This window comes from Panthera leo, chromosome D2, assembly GCF_018350215.1.
Source record: "Panthera leo isolate Ple1 chromosome D2, P.leo_Ple1_pat1.1, whole genome shotgun sequence".
NCBI classification, from domain to species: domain Eukaryota; kingdom Metazoa; phylum Chordata; class Mammalia; order Carnivora; family Felidae; genus Panthera; species Panthera leo.
Genome location: NC_056689.1, coordinates 33,356,204 through 33,376,512, shown reverse-complemented (window position 1 = coordinate 33,376,512; position 20,309 = coordinate 33,356,204). Strand labels below are relative to the sequence as shown.

The following is a 20,309-nucleotide window of genomic DNA, read 5'->3' as shown; positions in this document are numbered from 1 at the left end:
GTGCAGGTGTCCTCAGCTCTAAAATCAGTCTCTTGTAGACAGCATATAGATGGATCTAGTTTTTTTTATCCAGTCTGATATCCTATTGTTGCAGACTTTGAGTCTGGTGTTCTCTCTTGTCCAGCAAGAGGATGGATGTAGAATTTTATACAAGAGAGGCTAATGTCCAGGAGGAAACGAGAGCCCTGAATAAGGGTTCTTTCTCCATATTTACTAGGATCAGAAGGCTTACATACATGATGGACATGCAGAAAGAGACAATAAAACAGTGATCATTAACTCGTGTGTGAGAGAAAGGGGGTTAGAAGGTATGCGGTGTTAAGGGTTAGGATCAAGACAAATCAAAATCCTGGCGCCGAGCAGATGGCCGTTTACTGCAGGCAACAAGCTCCGTGTCTATGTATCTTAACTTTTCTAGGGGCTAAGACAGATAGAGCATGCTACCTCAGGGTTAACAAGGCATTTTTCTTGCTAATTAGCTCTGGGTCACCCTGCTTCAGGGGCTTTCAGCCTCTACCTGTTCTCACTTTCATCCTGTGGAAGCAACTTTCTGCTTGATGCTTTGTTCTACACTGAGCATTTTCACCCTGAGGCGGCTTTTCATCCTAAGCCTTGATAACTCCTTGGTGAAAGCTCAGAGAATTCTTAAACTTATTCCCCACACCTATGTCTTTTGATTGGGGCACTTAGTCCATGTACATTCAGAGGGATTAATGAAAGATATGGATTTAGTGCCATTGTGTTATCTGTAGGTTTCATGTTTGTGGTGATGTCTCTGGTCCTTTGTAGTCTTTGCTACTTTCCACTCAGAGTACCCCTTAGAATCTCTTGCAGGGCTGGCTTATGGTCATGAGCTCGTTTAGTTTTTTTTGTCTGGGAAAGTCTTTATCTCTTCTATTCTGAAGACAGCCTTGCTGGAAAAGGATTCTTGGCTGCATAGTATACCTATTCAGCACATTGAATATTTCCTGCCACTCGCTTCTGGCCTGCCAAGTTTCAGTGGACAGGCCTGCTACTACCCTTATGAGTCTACCCTTGTAGGTTAAGGCCCATTTGTCCCTAGCTGCTTTCAGAATTCTCTCCGTATCTTTGTATTTTGCCAGTTTCACTATGATATGTCATGGTGTTGACCTATTTTTGTTGATTTTGAAGGGAGTTCTCTGTGCCTTTTGGAGTTGGATGCCTGTTTCTTGGGGAACTTCTCAGCTATAATTTGTGCACATAAACCTTCTTCCCTTTCCTCTTGCTCCTCTTCTTATGGAACTCCTATGATACGGATATTATCTCATTTCATGGAATCACTTAGCTCTCTAATTCTCCCCTCATGATCTAGTAATTTCCTTTCCCTCTTATTTTCAGCTTCATCATTTTCCATAATTTTATCTTCTATTTCACCTATTTTCTCCTCTGCTTCTTCCATCCTCGCCGTCACTGTGTCTAGCTTATATTGCATCTGATTTATAGCATTTCTTAATTCATTGTGACTATTTCTTAGGTCTTTGATCTCTACAGCACTAGATTGCTGTCTTCTATACTTTTTTCAAGCCCAGATATTAGTCTTATGACTGTTATTCTAAATTCTTGTTCAGATATATTGTTTATATCTGTTTTGAGCAATTCTCTGGCTGTCATTTCTTTCTGGATTTTCTTTTGAGGAGAATTCTTCTGTTTCATCATTTTGGTAGGCTTTTGTCTTCTACATGTTTTAGTAGCTTCTTATGTGTTCTGCATGTGCAAGTACTATTGTATTAAAAAGGACTCAAACACTGTCCAGGGACTGGAATTTTAGGAAGTGTTTTTGGAGTGTGTTGTGTGCACTCTGTTGTTGCATTTTGGTTGCTCTATCCCACTCGTCAGTCCTCTGCAAAGCTCCTCCTTGATTTTAGTGGTGGAGTGTTTGGACCTTCTACCAGGTGTGCTTTGATTTGTTCATTGAAACAATGGTTTGTCAGGTTTAAAGGTCTCCTTAGTGAAGTTCTAGTTGAAGAGACTCAAGATGAGGCCTGACTGGAGATTTGGGGCAAAGGAAAGTGCTAGAAGAGAAATTCAGGACAAAACCAGCAGGAAAGCTACTACCAACCCCCAAGGGATTTTGCAGATATGTACAGAGATTATCCAGGTGGACCTGTACCATTCAGGTGAATCTTTTAAAAGCAGGGAGTTATTTTCTGGCTGGGGACAAATAGGGAAGTCAGAGGAATTCAAAGCACAAGAAAGATTCAATGCACAATTGCTGGCTTGAAAATAGAGAGGGACCACATATCAAGGAATGTGGATGGCCTCTAGAAGCTAAAATGCCAACTGCTCACAGCCAGCAAGGAAATGGGGACCTCCATCCTACAAGTACAAAGAACTGAATTCTGCCAGTAACCTGTATGTGTTTGGAAATAGACTCCAGATAAGAATCAGATCCTCTGATGGATCTGGGCAAAGTAAATTGAAAACCATCTGGAATCCAGGATTCATCATTCTAGATTTCATTAAGAACATTAGTGATTCATGTGAAGAAGTCAAAATATCAACATTTACAGGAATTTGGAAGTTGACCACGGGCCTCATGGATGATTTTGAGGGGTTCAAGTCTACTTTGGAGGAAGTAAATGCAGATATGGTAGAAATAGCAAGAGAACTAGAATTAGAAGTGGCACCTGAAGATGCGATTGCATTGTTGTAATCTCATGAAAAAAACTTTCACAGATGAGGAGTTGCTTCTTATAAATGAGCAAAGGAAATGATTTCTTAAGATGGAAACTTCCTGGTGTAGATGTTGTGAAAGTGGTTGACAGAGGTTTAGAATATTATATAAAGTTAGCTGATAAAGCAGTGGCAGGGTTTGAGAGGATTGATTCCAACGTTGGAAGAAGTTGTACTGTGGGTAAAATGCTGTCAAACAGAATTGCATACTACAGAGAAATCATTCATGGAAAGAAGAGTCAATTGATGTGGCAAACTTCATCATTGTCTTAAAGAAATTGCCACAGCTACCCCTACCTTCATTAACCTTCACCTTGATCCATTAGAACCCTTCAATATCAAGGCAAGACCCCTACCAGCAAAAAGATTACGACTCACTGAAAGCTCAGATGATGGTTAACATTTTTTAGCAATAAAGCATTTTTATATGTTTATTAATTTTTTGTTTTTGAGACAAAAAGAGTGCACAGGGGAGGGACAGAGAGAGAGAGGAAGAGAGAAAGAATCCCAAGCAGGCTCAGCACTGTCAGCATACAGCCTGATGCAGGGCTCAAGCTCATGAACTGTGAGATTTGGCCTGAGCCAAAATTAAGGGTCAGATGGCTTAACTGACTGAGCCACCCAGGCACCCCAGCAATAAAATATTTTTTAATTAAGGTATGTACATTGTTTTTAAAAACATGATGCTATTATTTCTCACTGAATAGACTACAGTATAGTGTAAGCATAACTTGTATATGTACTAGGGGACATCGCTTTATTGTGATATTCACTTTATTGCACTTGTCTGGAACAAAACCTGCAATATCTCTGAGATATCCTTGTGTACTGGAAGTTCCACCATGCCAACAACACACATACTCATAAAAGACATTGGGGGAAAAGGATTAAAAGGGAATCTACAAGCTGAAAGATGAATAAAAAGTTTCACTACTGAAAGAGTAGACAAAAAACAAAGAATGGTGGTTATTGTTGGGGGAAGGAGTTGGGAACAGAGTGGATAGGGTCAGGGTGGAAGCAAGACCTTTTACTATATATCTTATCATATCCTTTTGATTTTTACTTATGTATATGTATTATCTGTTCAATAAAGATTAACACAAAGAAGTAGATTTGCAAAGTTGCTGGAAAAATATTAATATAAAAATCAATATCATCAAAATCAAAGATCATTAGCAACAATCAATTTGAAAGTCTAACTTTAAAAATCTCACTCAAGATCTTATGGATGAAAGTGTAAAACTTTACTGAAGGACATAACAGAAGATCTAATAAGGATACTATCTATGTTCATGGACAGGAGGTTTCAAGAACACAAAGTTGAAAATATTCCCACATGTCTAATTTTAATGCAATTCCAATAAAAATAATAACAGGTGTTTTTTTTTTTAGGAACTTGATCAAGTAACCCTAAAATTCACTTGCCCAATAAAGGCTAAAAAAATCATAATGACAATATGGACAGGATAATAAGAGGTGAAGACTTTTGTACCAAATATTAAGACTTATTGTGAAGCTCTGATAACTAAAACTGAGTGATATTAGGGTAGGAATAGGTAAGTGGAACATAACTGCTAGACAGAAGTAGACCCACATATATGTGGAAACTTAGGTTTTAATTAGATGGTTTTTAAAAATAATGGGGTTTCCTAGGAATTTTCCCTGAAACTTTTCCTCCAACAACTAAAAACTACACAAGCACAAGATGTTTATTACAGTATTATTGCAATTGCAAAATATTGGAAACAACATACATAGGAGAATATTTGAATAAACTATGGTATATCCACATAATGGAGTACTAAGCTACTGAAAAAAATAATGGAGAAGATGTCTATGAACTGATGTGGAGTGATTTCCATGATATATTGTTTAGTGAAAAAACTAAAGTGCAAGATTTTATACCATCTTTTGTATAAAAAGGAGGGAAAAAGAAGAATTCATTCACAGGTTGGCTCATTTGTGCAAAAAAAGCACAGGAAGGAAAAACCAGATTAATGAGAGTGGGTCCTTTAGGACATGGGCAGACATAGAGTAGAAGGGAGGCAATGAGTGGGTGACACTCTGATTATACTTTTTGTACATATCTGACTTTTGGAACCATGTTAACGTTTCATTTTTTTTTTTAAAGAAATTCAACAAGAAACAGGGAGATTGTATAATTCATATCATAACAATAACAGCAAAACTACTTCCCATGAATAACAGCACTGAAGGTGGGAAAAAGAAAACTAACTCAAGATACTTTGGGGGACACCTGGGTGGCCCAGTCAGTTAAGCGTCTGACGTTGGCTCAGGTCATGATCTCACAGTTCATGGGTTCGAGCCCCACGTCGGGCTCTGTGCTGACAGCTCAGAGCCTGGAACCTGCTTCAGATTTGGTGTCTCCCTCTCTCTCTACCCCTCCCCTGCTCATGCTCTGTCTCTCTATCTCACAAAAATAAATTAAAATATTTTTAAAAAATTTTAAAAGATACTTTTGAAAAATTATTTGAAATATATACTCTCAGACTAAAAAGGAAAAAAAAAACACAAATATTGGACTCAGGTTAGTAAGCTTTTTGGGAGTGATAGAAATCATCTAAAACTGGATTGTGGTGGTGATGGTTGCACAGTTGAACCTTAAAATTAGTGAATTTTATGGTATGTAAATTATACTTCAATAAAGCCAATTTTAAAGATTGTATAGCCCCCCAAAATGAGGAACAAATGGACTATTCAATAAATACAGATGGAGCAACTGGCTATCCATATGAAGAAAATTAGTTCCTTTCACCAAACATGCACGTGGATGCATACATACTTCCAGCTGGTTTAAAGGCCTAAATCTTAAAACTTTGGGTTGCTTAGGAGAAAATATAGAGAATACCTCTATAGCCTCGGGGTGTGCAAATTTTCTTATGACTACAAATGCACTAGCCAAAAATAAAATTAGCAACCTTTTTTTTAAGTTTATTTATTTTGAAAGAGACAGCGACAGCACAAGTAGGGGAGGGGCAGGGAGAGAGGGAGAGAAAGAATTCCAAGCAGGCTCTGCACACTAGCGCAGAGCCTGACGCAGGGCACGAACTCATGAAACGGGGAGATCATGTCCTGAGCTGAAACCAAGAGTCAGTCCTTAACCGACTGAGCTCCCCCGGCACCCCTAAATTAACAATTTTAAAATAGAAACTCATGCATAACAAAAGACACAAAAATAAAGCTTAAGGACTTTAATACTTGCAGAATTTATAACTTATTACAGTTTATGTAATTATATAATATAGCTATTATATAAATAAATAATATGCCCTACAATAAGAAAAAAACATACAAACAATCTGATTGAAAAATGGTCACAGGATAGGAATATACAATTTGCTGAGGTGGAAATTGTAAAAGTCAACAAATTTATGATAAGAAGTTTGCCTCACTTGTAATCATGAAAATGCAATTTAAAATGACATTGTGACAGAAATTCACACCCATTAAACAGGGGAAAATTAGTCTGATATCAACATTGATAAGGATTTTCAGAATTGTTGATATAAATTGATAACTATTTTGAAGTGCAATATGGCATTATTTACCCAAATTCTTACCTATAACTTAGCAATTTTATATCTAGATATACCTAAGAAAAATATCAGAAGACATGTACAAGGATGTTTATTACAGCATTTTCCGTAATAGCAAACAAACAAAAAATGTCACTCTTTTCAAAATTGTTTTGGCTGTTCTAGATCCTCACATCATTTGGACCCCAGCAGAAATGAAACAAAGGTAATAGTGACAGGAAAGGAAGATGTGCTAGAAAATTCCCTGGAATTCAGTGAACTTCAGGTGGGGATATCTTTGAAGTGTATATATTATAGGAAAGTCCTTTATTTTTATTTTTTTAATAATTAAAAAAAATTTTAACGTTTATGTATTTTTGAGAGACAGAGAGAGACAGAGCATGAGTAGGGGAGGGGCAGAGAAAGAGTGAGACACCGAATCCGAAGCAGGCTCCAGGCTCCGAGCTGTCAGCACAGAGCCTGAGGTGGGGCTTGAACCCATGAACCATGAGATCATGACCTGTGCTGAAGTCAGGTGTTCAACCGACCAAGCCACCCAGACGCCCCTAGGAAAGTCTCTTAAATAGTGAAAGTTTTGTGAACTAGTAAAAATTTATCATGAACTGGCACTGATCAGGAATTTGGACTAGATATTTTCTAAGTTTCCTTCTAGCCTGAACATTCTGTAGTTTTCATATTTATTTAATATTAGGTATTATGCATGTATTTCATATTTATGTATTTCCCAAGTGACATTGTATACTCTAATTTGTTATGCACAAACTTGTTAAGTATAATAGTGAATTCATATTATTCTCATTTAATACCTAGATGTGCTTCATGCAAAAAATAACTGGGAGAAATAGTTAGGTGTCCTTATCTCATATCCAGATATGCATGGAAGCAATTCCAGTATTTGCTTTTTTCTAATGCATAGAGACAGGATAAAGTGCAATAGTTAAAACCTTGGGACTCTGGAGCCAAACTGCATTGTTTTAAAACCTGGATCCTCCACTTACTAGCTTTGTAACCCTGGGCATTTATTTATCCTCTCTATGCCTAGGTATTTCTATCTGTGAACATGGAATTATAAATAATAGCAGTTTTTTCCTAGAATTACTTTGAGGACTAGGAATGAAAGTGTGTAAAGCACTTAAAACAATATAGACAATTAAAACAGTATAAATCACAAAGTAAGCATTATGTAAGTTTTAGCTATTGTTAACAGAATGGCTTCAATCCTGAGAGAAACAAATGACTCATGGTGTTTTCAGGGGGAAAAAAATGAGAGGCCAAGTTATCTTTAAGATTTTTAAAATGAAGAAAGAATATTCATATATCTCGTGTGTGTGTGTGTGTGTGTGTGTGTGTGCACGCGCGTGCATGTGTGTATACATTTGCAACACATATATATACAAGGATATCTGCTTTTTGATATCACCTTTCATTTTTGTTCCCCCTTTGAATCCAGAGGGTAATCCTATGTTTTGGTAGAAATGTTTGTGGCACTGTACTTTCTTACCGTAATGTTTATGATATGTCATCATCACCAGCTGCTGCTCTCTTTTTCAGGCTGGACGGGAACTGGAAGCTGAGCAGGCCTACAAGTACACAATGAAGGTATGATGCAGGTGCCTCTGCTGCTTGTACTGAGGTTGGAAAACTGGGAGGAAGATGCTGCCTTAATTCAAGACTTTACAACATTTCATGATGTGAATATTTTTCTAGAGGCTCTTCTTACTATCTTTGCCGTTTGCTGCTGGGTTTGGAATAACCCATATATTGGAATAACCCATATATTACTATGGGGGATCTTTTTTCTACCTCTTTATAGAATTTGGTTTAATGGAAAGACAGATGGCCTGGGAGTCAGGAGACCTGAGTTATGGTCCTAGTTTTGCCATTAACTTTACTGTGTTAACCTCTCTGGGCCTCATTTTCCTCGTGTGTAGACCCAAGGTGTTGGTCTAGTCCACAGATCAGCACACTTTCTGTAAAGGGCAAGATTATTTATATTTTAGGCTTTGTGGGCCAAACTGTCTCTATTGCATCTACTACTCTTCCCTTGTAGTGCAAAAGGAGCCATAGACAATACATTAACAAATGAGCATGGTTGTGTTTCAGATAAAAGTTTTACTTACAAACACAGGCAGCCAGCCGGATTTGGCTCATGAGCAGTAGTTTGCCAACCTCCATTGTATTCTATTAATTATGAATTACAGATAATTTGACTTGAAAGATAGTGGCTTAAAAAAATTGGGAGTTTTATTTTTCTTATCTAATGAAAAGCCCAGGGCTGGGATCCCAGCTCCACAATGTCATCAAAGACCTAAACTCTATCTCTTTGCTTCAGTCACAGCATGCAGTTCCCATCCTTCATTGTTGCAAGGCAGCCACTGTAGCTCAGGCCACCACATACATGTTTCAGGCACAATAAAGAACAAAAGGGAGGAAAGAACAAAGAAAACATGCTGGCTATTTCACCTTCATTACGAAGCAATGACTTTATGGGGATAAAAGATATAGCATAGGGAATATGGTCAATGGTATTGTAATAGTGTGTGGGACAGATGGTGGCTATACTTATTAGCTATACTTATTAGTGTAATGTATAGACTTGTAGAATCACTGTGTTCTACACCTGAAACTAATGTAACATTGTACCTCAACTACACTCAGATTAAAAAAATAAAGATGTTTCACAAGTACATAGAATTTGATGGTAAAGAAAATCATTTCCAGAGAAAGTATCTACTTTTGGGGGGGAAAAAGCAGCAGTGACTTTAGCTGACATTTCATTAGCCACAATTCGTCGTAAGACTACCCCTAGATCTAAGGGAAGAAGGGAATGGAGATTTTTAGCTAGCTGCATTCCTGCCCTGAAAAGAAGTGAAGATTTTGTTAGTAAGAAAGGAGAGTGGGTATTTAGTGGCCACTAGACATCTCTACTACACATCTAGAGTCTAAAATTAAATCTAGTATCTTTGATTCCTGTCACTTGCCAAATTGGAATATTATAGTCAAGATAGATTGGGTGATGATGTGAACTCTTTTAAAAGTAAACTTTATTAAAGTTATTTTACAAAAAAATACACAAATTGCAAATGTTTATACTACTTGAATTTTCATAAAGTGAATGTGTCCATGTAAGCACAATGTTCTGAGGTCTTTTAATGGAGCTACCATGAAATAGGGAATATGGGAAGAGCCAATTTCATGCCAAGGAACTATATTCTTTAACTGTGGCCCTGTAAATGAGGGGTTTCCACAAAGATATATCAGGTATGACATGTCTCCTCCCCTTCCATCTTCTTATGCAGCTGAAATTGAAAGATGAGACTCTACTTGCAGAGATCCACACGGTACAGGAGGCAGTTGGCTTTGGAAATCCATCTTTCTGACATCCTTCCATCTGAAGACTATTCTGTATGGGACTCTGAACTTCTTTCCTTCCCAGAGAAATTAAACCCTGGATATTTCATCACATGAGGCCCGGGAATGGACAACACCATGAACAGAAACTCGTTCATTTATTTCCATGGGCTATCTTACTGGATAGCCCTTCCTGGGATGTTTTACAAATGACTACTGTAAACTAGATGACAATAAAAAATGGAAGAGATTAAAAATTCATCAGTGTGGTTCTGGAGTTAATTAAGGTATACTGAAGTATATGTAAGAACATAATTATTTCTATAATTAAGGTATAGTGGGTTCGTTATTAAGGTTTCTGGTAAAAGCTTATCAGATCACTCCTTTAGGACGTCAACTGCTAAAGTCTCTGGCCTGGTTCACTTCCTGGAACTTGAGAATTAAGGTATCAATTTCTAAAGTGGGCCTAAAGTAAGAATGCTATGCTAGGTCACTGTATTAGGACAAACACATTAGTTGTGACCAGACCCTTTGGATTCAATGGTGAACAGAACTGAACAGAGAGGTCTTTGCTCATTACCTCTAATCCCAGGTATCTTCATGGATCTAAATCACAAGGGCTCCAAGGAGAGTCCATTACTCTATAATGGATGGAAAACTCACAACTGAGGCCATTATTCTAGGGCTAGAGATGACAAAGGAACCATCCTTCACTCCTTTTCTTCTAGATCACTGCATAGCAAAACCAGAAATAAAGACTCCTTTTTCTTATTTTTTTTAAAGAAGGTGCAGAGGAGGGAGGTGGAGGAATAGGAGGGAAAGTGAAAGGCATATTAATAAACATAGAAGAATAAAATAAACTCCACATTCATTTATTGTTCTTCTACAGCCTCGACTCTAACGCTACTTCCTTTATGAAGTCTTCCTGAGGCACCAAGGAAGTATCGGGTTTGCCTTCTCCTCCGCTGCCCCAGGACTGTATACTGACCACCTTTAGCCACTCTGGTGTGGGGTTCTACGTCTCCCCCACGTGACTATGAGCTTCCTAGGGGCAGGGACAGCGCCCTTTCAGCTAGGCCTTCTCAGCAGTGGCTTAGGCTCTAAACAGGTGCCCAAAACACGTTCCCTGGAAGGATGGATTTAAGAGCACTTTAGCAATTCTCCTGGCCGCTCCCCTGGATTCTCCCAATATTCCTCACTCTAGCAGGAACCCACTGTCCAATGAAGACCGAGAGCGCCCACTCAGCTCGGCTCGCACTACCACCCCCGCTACACGCAAATGCAACGCGCCTTTTTTGCAGCAGTTTAAGGTACATTAGGGTTCGCAACGTTGCCTTATGGGAAGGGTAGGAGCGAAAAGCGGAAGAGGCGGGGCGAGTGGACTCTGCTTCCGCCACCAGGGCGCTAGGGCTTGGGTCACGGACAGGTCACGCCCCAGGTTCGGCAGTGTGGACTTCGGTGTTCGTCCTTCGCCCCTCCAAAGCCGTAGCGCTGATCAGTGCGCACAGCGGGGCGCTGCGAGGCGCGGCACCTGGCGCCCTAAGTCGCGGCGCACGGCGGCTGCACCATGGTCCAGATCAGTGAGTGAGCTTCCGGGCGGAGCTCGTCGGCGTATGGGGGGGTGGGGGGGGGTGGTGGCGTATGGGACCAGATGAATGAAACAGCTTTCTCCAGGGCGAGTTGGAGGCCACCCCAACCTGAAACAGCCTTACGTTTAGCTCTCTCCTCAGTTTTTTCTTCCTTAATCTTTGCTGAAAACCTATGAAACAAATGGCATTCTGTTTATAGATGAGGTAGCTGAGGCTCCGTTGTGGTTGCAGAGCTATTAAATGGCAGGCTGGTGTTGAGTGGATTGAGGGATGAGGAGGTAGTCACTTCTCGTTGAAGAGCACGAGAGGAGTTTCACAAAGAATATAATATTTAAACCAGATTGACAATAATTGATTGGATGTAAAGATACCACAGTTGAAGAAGGGGCTTGTTTATCTAACTCATTTTGTCCATTTTGTGTACTCAGTTCTTGTGTCTTAACCGTTTATTTCTCTATAGCTACTGTCCTCTGCAAGGCCTACCATGGAGGCCACTTAACCATCCGCCTTGCCTTGAGTGGCTGTACCAACCGGCCTTTCTACCGCATTGTGGCTGCTCACAACAAGTGCCCTAGGGATGGCCGTTTCGTGGAGCAGCTAGGCTCCTATGATCCATTGCCCAACAGTCATGGAGAGAAAATCGTTGCTCTCAACCTGGACCGGATCCGGCATTGGATCGGCTGTGGGGCTCACCTCTCTAAGCCTGTGGAGAAGCTTCTGGGTAACTTAGCTCTAGACTTACTTCATTGAGGGGATTTTAAATTGAAGTCAGTTTCAGGATGATAGTAGTTCAAGAATGACTTTCATTACCTCAGGCTGATCAGGACTGGAGTGAGAGCTGAAGTTGTGTTCTAATTGTCATTTTGAATGTGGAGACTCCTTTTTCCATGTTATAATGAGTGAAAATCCTGTTGCTTGTAGGTCTCTCTGGCTTCTTCCCTCTGCATCCCATGATGATCACAAATGCTGAGAGGCTGCGAAGGAAACGGGCACGTGAAGTCCTCTTAGCATCTCAGAAAACAGACACAGAAGCTACAGAAACAAAAACGAGCTGACTTCAGCTGAGCTTGAGCAGAGCATTGGGAATAGGGTCAAAGTTCTCTTAAAACACCTGTGCAGAGCACTTAGTTTTATTAGATTTGGAGGTCAATAAATGGAGTTTTCTAAGTCACCCATGTTCTGGCCTGGCCTGAGCAGGGCTCAGGGAGAGATTTGTTCTTTCTGACATAAAGCTGGGTCTAGGTACTAATTCGATTTTTCAGCCTTCGTCTGGGAGAAAGACCATGACTATGGGGTGTGTTGGACTTGGGTTGGGCCCTGGATCTCTTGGGCAACTTTACAATCTGTTGCCTTCCAAGACCCCTGTTTGACAGCCCCCAGCCAGCCTGTCCATGGTCCATCAGAGCAATTCCTTCCTTAATCACTTATGGTCATCCCACTAGCTCAAAGACACAGTTACTTTGCTTATTATTATTTTTTTGTAATTATAAATTTATATTGTCTTGTTTGACACATAATCTCAAATTTACAAAGGCAGATTTTTTTTTAATTTTGTAGTGTTTATTTATTGTTGAGAGAGATAGAGCATGAGTTGGGGAGGGGCAGAGAGAGAGGAAGACACAGAATCCGAAGCAGGCTCCAGGCTCCGAGCTCTCAGCACACAGCCTGACGCAGGGCTCGAACTCAAGAACTATGAGATCATGACCTGAGCTGAAGTCGGACGTTTAACCGACTGAGCCACCCAGCCGCCCTACAAAGGTAGAGTTTTTAATGAGCTTTTAGGCTGTAAGAGCCTATTTTAAGAATAAGAAAATGGAAGAAAGGTAATATTGAAAAGTACCTATGTACATTCTCAGCTCTTTACAAGTAGGGTTATTTGTGAGGATTATTAGGTATCATGAAAGTGAGTAGGATTGTCTCTGTTTTATTGATGGGAGGCTGAGGTTCAGAGGTGGAAATTTGACCAAGGCCACCTATTTTCATTTGGGCAGAGCTAGGATTCAGAGCCCACTATGCATACCTGGAGAGCCCTTTACAGCATATTAGAGTGTCTGGAGCAGGGTGGGTGTGAGATGAGCAAAGATGAGGGGCTTTTCAAAAGTCCACTGAAAAAGCCAGTGATAGGATGAGGTTTAGGTATCATGAATTTGGCAATATAAATGATGGGCTGTGCCCAAAACCCAAGATGTCACATTATCTGGTCCACCATTTTGCAGGACAACCATGGACACGGATTGGAGAATTTTAGCGCACACCCTGAATAGTACAGATTTCAAATTCTGGCATGAGACCAGGGTGGGGAGATTTATAGAGGAGATACTAAAGGGCTATCAATGTACCAATTTATTTTATTCTCTGGGTTTTGTATTCTGAGGACAGTTACCAGCCATCTCATTATGGCATCATCAAGTCTGTCCCAGGGGTGTCACTGGTTGGCCTCCCTTGCTTTGAGGGAACTTTGAAGGCAGAGAAGGTCAAGAAGAACTGACTACCTGGATTTGATCTGGAATCTGGGAATGAGAAATGCTATGAAAACCATGGGAACTCTGGAAGTTAAAGATAATAATCCACTTTGGAGAGTTCAAGATCTTTGGGTAAACTGTAATTGTAGATCAGAGGAGAATGATTCTGAAAAGTATTGACCAGCAAGGGGAACTGCTGGGAAATGAGTTAAGCTAAGGTATTATTTTGAGCTACTGAGTTTCTGCCAACTCAAGTATTCACTTTGTGCTTTGGTTTATCCTTTGCCTAAGATCTGTATACACACACTTCCTGTGTGAGCTCATCCTGTCCCTGATTTCCAAGGTTATCTCAAGCTCTAGCCTTGTTTTGGATCTCCTGACACAGTTTCTTACCATCTTCTAGTTGATTGCATCAAATTCAACATGCTCAAACCCAGCTTTGCACTTTAGAAAGCATTAAAAAAAAAAAAAAAAAAAAAAGCTTTTTCTTCAGCATCTTTATTTTTACTAAGGTGAGGGTTTGGGTCACGTTACCTTCACCAAAGTGAAAGGTAAATGGGAATGATTCTGTAATAAACGTTAGAGTTAAAAGACCGGTATTTTGTGCTTTTGGTTTAGGGTTTTTTTTCTTGCAGGAATCAAGGGAAAGCCCTTACCCAGCAGTCCCAGCCTGTAGGTTGCAAAATTATTGGGTCTGCGCGTTCTGTGTACTCCTATCTGGATCGTTGAACCATGTCAAATTGCCAAATGTCAATGCTAATGCAGTTTTTTTACATTAAAAAGGCAAACAAAACAGCAATATATAGATTCGAGTAGTATGGACCTGCCATATATTAAATAAGCTTATGCGTTGGGACACTGGGGAGAAGATAGGCGCCAGATTTCCTGAGTAAGGGGAGGAGGGCATCCTGGCACTGGGCGGTAAAGGCTAGCCACGCGGAAGGAGGTTCCCACAGCAGCTCCCTCTAGACTGGCCACGCCCTCGTGTTGCAGCCGCCGTAAAGTGCGGCGTCCTGGCCACACCCCTCCGGCGCTTCTTGTGACGCAGTCGCCCTGGGTATTTTTGCGCGGGAAAAGGAGGCAGTTCGGAGCGCTAGGCAGTGTGGCCGGAACCGGCAGTTTTTGCGGAGTTTGCAGCTCGCTCCCTGCCCTTACTGGCCATGGGGCTGCTGGAGCTGTGCGAGGAAGTGTTCGGTACTGCCGACCTTTATCGAGTGCTGGGCGTGCGGCGCGAGGCCTCGGACAGCGAGGTCCGGCGCGGCTACCACAAGGTGTCTCTGCAGGTGCACCCGGACCGGGTCGGCGAGGACGACAAAGAAGACGCCACCCGCCGTTTCCAGGTACGTGAGTCCCCGCTCCACTGGCCTCCTGGGTTTCTCTTGGTCTTTTGGCCGACTGGCCCCGCCCCAGCGGAGTGCGCCCAGCCGGATCTGGCTTTTTCTAATCTTTAGTTCTTAAGCGCGGTTTCAGTGAGGAATGCAGAGGGTGACTTTTGGATGCTCTTTCCCCACAGATCCTCGGGAAAGTCTATTCTGTTCTGAGCGACAAAGAGCAGAGAGCACTGTACAATGAGCAGGGAACAGTGGACGAAGATTCTGATGTGCTCAACCAAGATCGGGACTGGGAGACGTATTGGAGATTACTTTTTAAAAAGGTAGAGGACTCTGGAGATTTCTCTGTGACTGTTCATTCATTCAACAAACGTTTATTGAATGCCTTTAAGGCATTGCATTTTGTGTTGTATAGGAATGAGGAATTTGTTTCATCTCAAAATACAGATATATACACACATACAAGCAAGCATTCCTCAGGAGATACAAAGAATAAATCTATTTAAATGAGCCTTTACTGTTGATGTGGAGCGATTGTAGTGAAAAAGGTAGTTTAATATTTACGAGATAGTGCTTCATTGTACATATCCACATGTAAGTCTCTTGTTTTCCCGGGAGACTTCACTTAAAATTTCCTGGTCTGTAATTTAGTAGTTGTGAAGGTGGAGCAGGGAGAACTCTGGAAAAGCTTTGGCATAGAAAACGTGGTTCCTTGCAACAATTTCAACTCAAGCAACTGTTGTACTTGGGGGGAAATATTTCAACACCTAAATCTAGTTTTACTAGTATGCTTTTTATTTATTTAAAATAAAATTGTCAGTTAAAGCTAAAGTATATGTCTCTGTTCAGATATCTCTAGAAGACATTCAAGCTTTTGAAAAGACATACAAAGGTTCTGAAGAAGAGCTGGCAGATATTAAACAGGCCTATTTGGATTTCAAGGGTGACATGGATCAGATCATGGAGTCTGTGCTGTGTGTGCAGTACACAGAGGAACCCAGGATAAGGAACATTATTCAGCAAGCCATTGATGCTGGCGAGATCCCATCCTATAATGCCTTTGTCAAAGAATCGAAGCAAAAGATGAATGCAAGAAAAAGGAGGGTAAGATTTTGAACGCAATTTATTATTTATATCCTGATTGCTTCCGAAGAGAATATGAGAGTATTTACAATAACAAATATATAGATTACTGAAATGCGAATCAGGGTTAACTTATTAAATAGTGGTTGTCTAATGAAATGAGCATGCCAGCTCATCAAGAGAAACTTTTTTTCCCTAGTATGTTGTGGTCAACAGGATTTTACTATGTGTATGGTTTAACTAATATCTTTTCTTTTAAACTAATATCATCTTAACACAAATATTCTTTATTCCTCAAGAGATAAATTAATGGAGTCTAGATACATAGGTTAGATGGTGGTTCTCACTCAGTTAAGGGATGGGGAGAGGATGACAGAAACTTTTGGGGAGGGGGGGCACTGTGTCTTGTTAATACAGATTTTCTTTTGCCCTTGCCCAGACTGATTCTTGAGTTAGGCCTAGAATATATATTTCTATACAAACGATTCAGTTTATTTTGATGCAACTGTATTCCCAAACACACTTTGAGAGAAACACTATTGTGGGGAACCCAGGATTGTGGCCTCTGTACCTTACTATACTGTGGCATTGGTAAAGGGAGGGTTGATGGCAGGGGAAGGTAATTTAGGAACAGCTGAGATTCTGGGAGGGAGTGGATTCAAGGTAGCAAACATCTGTGTGTCTGGTCTTCTGGGGTAGTAACCATTGCCTCAACCTGGATTTCCTAATGGGAGCTCTGTGGAAAGTAGACAGTGTAAGATTTGGAGGTGGAAGTAGGTCTGCAGCTTTGATACAAGATACATACCAGGGGTGAGCTCGTGTGTGTGTGTGTGTGTGTGTGTACATATTTGTTGAGCAAGGTGGAATGTGTATCAAGGTTATCATTTTGGGGGTGCCTGGCTTGCTTAGTCAGTAGAGCATGCTACTCTTAATCTCAGGGTCATGAGTTTAAGCCTCATGTTTGGCATGGAGCCTACTTTAAAAAGTAATAGTATTAATCATTTGGGCTCATAGGCTATATCTGTTTAGGCTCAAGTTGACCGTTTAAGTTGGTAATAATTTTCTCTGGTGAAATTGAGCACAGCTGTATCCAGTAATAGGATATTGGCTTGAGAAACTTCCCTAGAATTGGGGGATGGGGGATGGTATAGTTTTGAGAGAGACTCCACCAAACCTGGGGAGTGGGTACACAGTATTAAAAGACAGAAATAGAATACAAGGACTGAAAGTAGAGCATGGAAACTCTTTTTATTGGAATAACAAAATCCTAATGTATCATCATTCCCAGTATTAATGGTGTTCATTGTTACTTAGAAAATTTGCCGGGGTTTGGGACCTATTATAGTGTTAGTTGTTGCCCTGAAATAAAGAACAAACTCATTAACCTTTCTCAAGATATTCTTGTTGTATTTTGGAATCAGTGCCCTAGGAAAATTTGGCAGAAGGTGGCTTTGAAATCAGGTAAAGAAAGGTTAAAACTGAGTTTGTTAGTATTTGTTCTGACTACTTGGGAATTTTAAGCCAGGGTTACTCTCAAGGCTGCCACAAGTCACATGTAAAAAGTGGGTTTCCAGAGGAGAGGAATCTGAGATGCCTGTATCTTGACAACATTTTTGAGGGCATCCTTGGTTAAATGACCTTTCCTAGTTCTAGTGTTTTGTTTTCATTCTTACCACCTTGTGGCTTATGAATACCAAACTACTTGCTACCCCTAGCTAGTAGAAATGAGGGAAACTCAGAAATGCTTATTGGAATCAGAGGATCTACTGCATGCTGTCAGCTGTTTTGTCTTTTAATGAATGACATATTTATGTAATTGTGTCCTTTTAACCTGTATAATCCTCAAATTGAAAGGTTATTAATAGATTTGGTGTTGGGAAAGAGGGTATGTTTTTAGTATATGCTAAGTTTCCATGGAGTCTCATGTGAGTTTCTGTTTTAGGCTCAGGAAGAGGCTAAAGAAGCAGAAATGAGCAGGAAGGAGTTGGGCCTTGATGAAGGAGTAGATAATTTGAAAGCAGTCATTCAGGTAAACTTGACAGGTTGTCTTTAAAGGTTGTCACCACTTTCGTGTTCTGATTCCTTCTGCTAATATTTTCATTATAGTGTATATATGATGTTGTGGATATTTTGTTTTCTTTTAAGACATAATTTGCATATCATGCATACCATGTTTTCATTTTTTTAAAGTGCACAATGCAGTGGCTTTTAGTATATTCATCAAGTTGTATAACTGTCAGCACTAATTCCAGAACATTCTCATCGCCTTAAAAAGAAATCCCTTGCTCATTAGCAGTCATTCACCCATTCTCCCTTCCACCAGCCCTTGGCAACCACTGAGTACTTTTGTCTCTGGATAGCCTTGTGTTTTGAAAGCTTGTGTTTTAACTTCTTAAACAGAGCAGACAAAAGGATCGGCAAAAGGAAATGGACACTTTTCTGGCTCAGATGGAAGCAAAGTACTGCAAACCTTCTAAACGAGGAGGGAAAAAAACGCCTCTCAAGAAAGAAAAGAAATAATGGAATTTTCTCTTCAAAAGTCTTTAAGTGTTAATTGGTGCCCTTACAGGCAAGGTACAGTCAAGATTTGAAGACAAAAGTCAACCCTGCCCTTGAGAAAAATTGTCCTTCCAGCCTAGATTATTCAGATCAATTCTGTAAACCACGCAGAATCTCTCAACCTGATTTTAGGAACCCTAGAAATCCCCTGACATTCTTTGAGGTCCTGTATGAAGGAGTTTAGTGGTGATTTTTGAGGGAATGGGGGTGAGTGGTGTATTCCTGACAGCACTTGCTTCTATGGGTCTTCTGTGCAAGAAACTCTTATCTGGAATGTGGGTCTGTCCCATATAGCCTTTAGCAGTTGTCATTTTGGCACACAAGAGTGTGCACACAGCTGCAGAGTATTCGAAGTGATGTGTGTGTTTATTAGAACAGTAACTCTACCTGGCTAGAAAGCCTTCAAAACACTTGCTGGACATCTGTCTTTCACATATTTGCGAGTTTACTTTCGGGCTTAATATTCTTGAATAGATCCCCTTTCCTTTTTGTTTTACTCAACCAGCTTTTGTACTCTGCTTGAAGTGTAGGAGAAACATGTTCAGATTACCTCAGGCATCTTTGTAAGACTTAATACCTGATGAAATAAACAGGTTAAAAAGGACTATTAAGTTGTGGGGCCTTTTAAATGATCTATGTGATCATTTAAAAATCTGTGATCTAGAGAAACTATGGAAGGTGCGTAGAGAAGAGGGAAGAAAAATAATCCTAGTCAGCTTATTTATAGTAGGTAGTCTGGTTTAAGTATCATAAACAGAAGTTGTCCTACCTGTAACTGTTGAGTGTTCTTAGGTTGTTTGTTTCCTCATCTATAAAAGGTGAGGGAATTGGGCTAAGTGACTTCTTCAGAGGTGTCTTCTGACTCTCTACATTTGAAAGGCAGACCATCTTGATCCCGTGGTTTGTTACTATGCACTCATGGTATTGATTTGTGAGAAAAGTACAGGTTTTTACTAATTTAGTCAGACCGGTATATAGTCATTGGAATATATGGAAATTTTTTTAGCAATTGTTTAACTTAATATCTCTGATTTGTAGACTTACGTATCCAATACCATATGCATAACACAGCCCTTCTGTTACTGAGCTTTATGTATGATAACTGAGGTAAGCACATGAAACACTTTCAGTTTGTGATTACACACAGGTTAAAAAATACTCTTTAATTGTGTTGGAAATATAATTTAAGGCAGGTTGTTCAAAGCATCTGTCTTCTTTATATGATAGCATTAGTACACCTTGATATAATAAAAAAAATACCCCTATTTATGGTCACTTGAATTTATCCACTCTGAAGATTAACAATAAGATTTAAAACTTATAGGGTCATCAAAATTAAAGTTCAATGAAATTTAAATAAAATAAATTTAAGCCATAGTTAAAACCTGCATTATGCTGCATTTATGAATGTCTTCCAAAAAAAAGTCCATGGTGAAATCAGAAGAATGTTGAAGTTCTCTACTTCTGCTCTTAGGATATGTTTATACTAGACCAATTACCAGAGTTTCTGAAATTTTAAGGCATTGCTGGCTTACCAGCAGATTCTATAAATTTTCAAGTTGACTTAGAACTTAAGAAGAAAATCTGATAAGGTGAATTTAATAGTTTAAAAAAATATATATAACCACTAGAGTCCTTTAAGAAGAAAAGAAGCATAATCTGATATCAAGTAGGCATTGTGAG

At 39.9% G+C, this 20,309-nt stretch overlaps 3 protein-coding genes across 10 annotated transcripts in view; all 3 read left to right on the top strand.

Moving 5' to 3' along the window:
• Positions 1-9,863, top strand: part of CFAP70 (cilia and flagella associated protein 70) — a 101,815-nt gene extending 91,952 nt beyond the window's left edge. For all 6 annotated transcript variants that reach the window (XM_042907502.1, XM_042907503.1, XM_042907504.1 and 3 more), the window contains 2 exons: positions 7,803-7,850; positions 9,551-9,863. In XM_042907502.1, coding sequence (XP_042763436.1) covers positions 7,803-7,850; positions 9,551-9,631 — 129 coding nt within the window. In that variant the 3' untranslated portion in view covers positions 9,632-9,863. The remainder of the gene's footprint in view (positions 1-7,802; positions 7,851-9,550) is intronic.
• A 1,110-nt stretch (positions 9,864-10,973) lies between these two features.
• Positions 10,974-12,362, top strand: MRPS16 (mitochondrial ribosomal protein S16). Its single transcript, XM_042908213.1, has 3 exons — positions 10,974-11,182; positions 11,652-11,912; positions 12,113-12,362. Exons 1-3 carry the CDS (start codon positions 11,170-11,172, stop codon positions 12,244-12,246), a joined length of 408 nt encoding a protein of 135 aa, XP_042764147.1. The 5' UTR covers positions 10,974-11,169; the 3' UTR covers positions 12,247-12,362.
• A 610-nt stretch (positions 12,363-12,972) lies between these two features.
• On the top strand, positions 12,973-19,230 carry DNAJC9 (DnaJ heat shock protein family (Hsp40) member C9). Of its 3 annotated transcripts, XM_042908434.1 has the most exons (6): positions 12,977-13,785; positions 14,937-14,993; positions 15,167-15,307; positions 15,834-16,088; positions 18,010-18,096; positions 18,468-19,230. In XM_042908434.1, exons 1-6 carry the CDS (start codon positions 13,708-13,710, stop codon positions 18,585-18,587), a joined length of 738 nt encoding a protein of 245 aa, XP_042764368.1. In that variant the 5' UTR covers positions 12,977-13,707; the 3' UTR covers positions 18,588-19,230. The 3 variants fall into 3 exon arrangements, with proteins under 3 accessions (XP_042764369.1, XP_042764367.1, XP_042764368.1); XM_042908435.1 differs by having other exon boundaries at positions 12,973-14,993; positions 15,927-16,088; XM_042908433.1 differs by having other exon boundaries at positions 12,976-14,993.
• Positions 19,231-20,309: the final 1,079 nt, after the last annotated feature.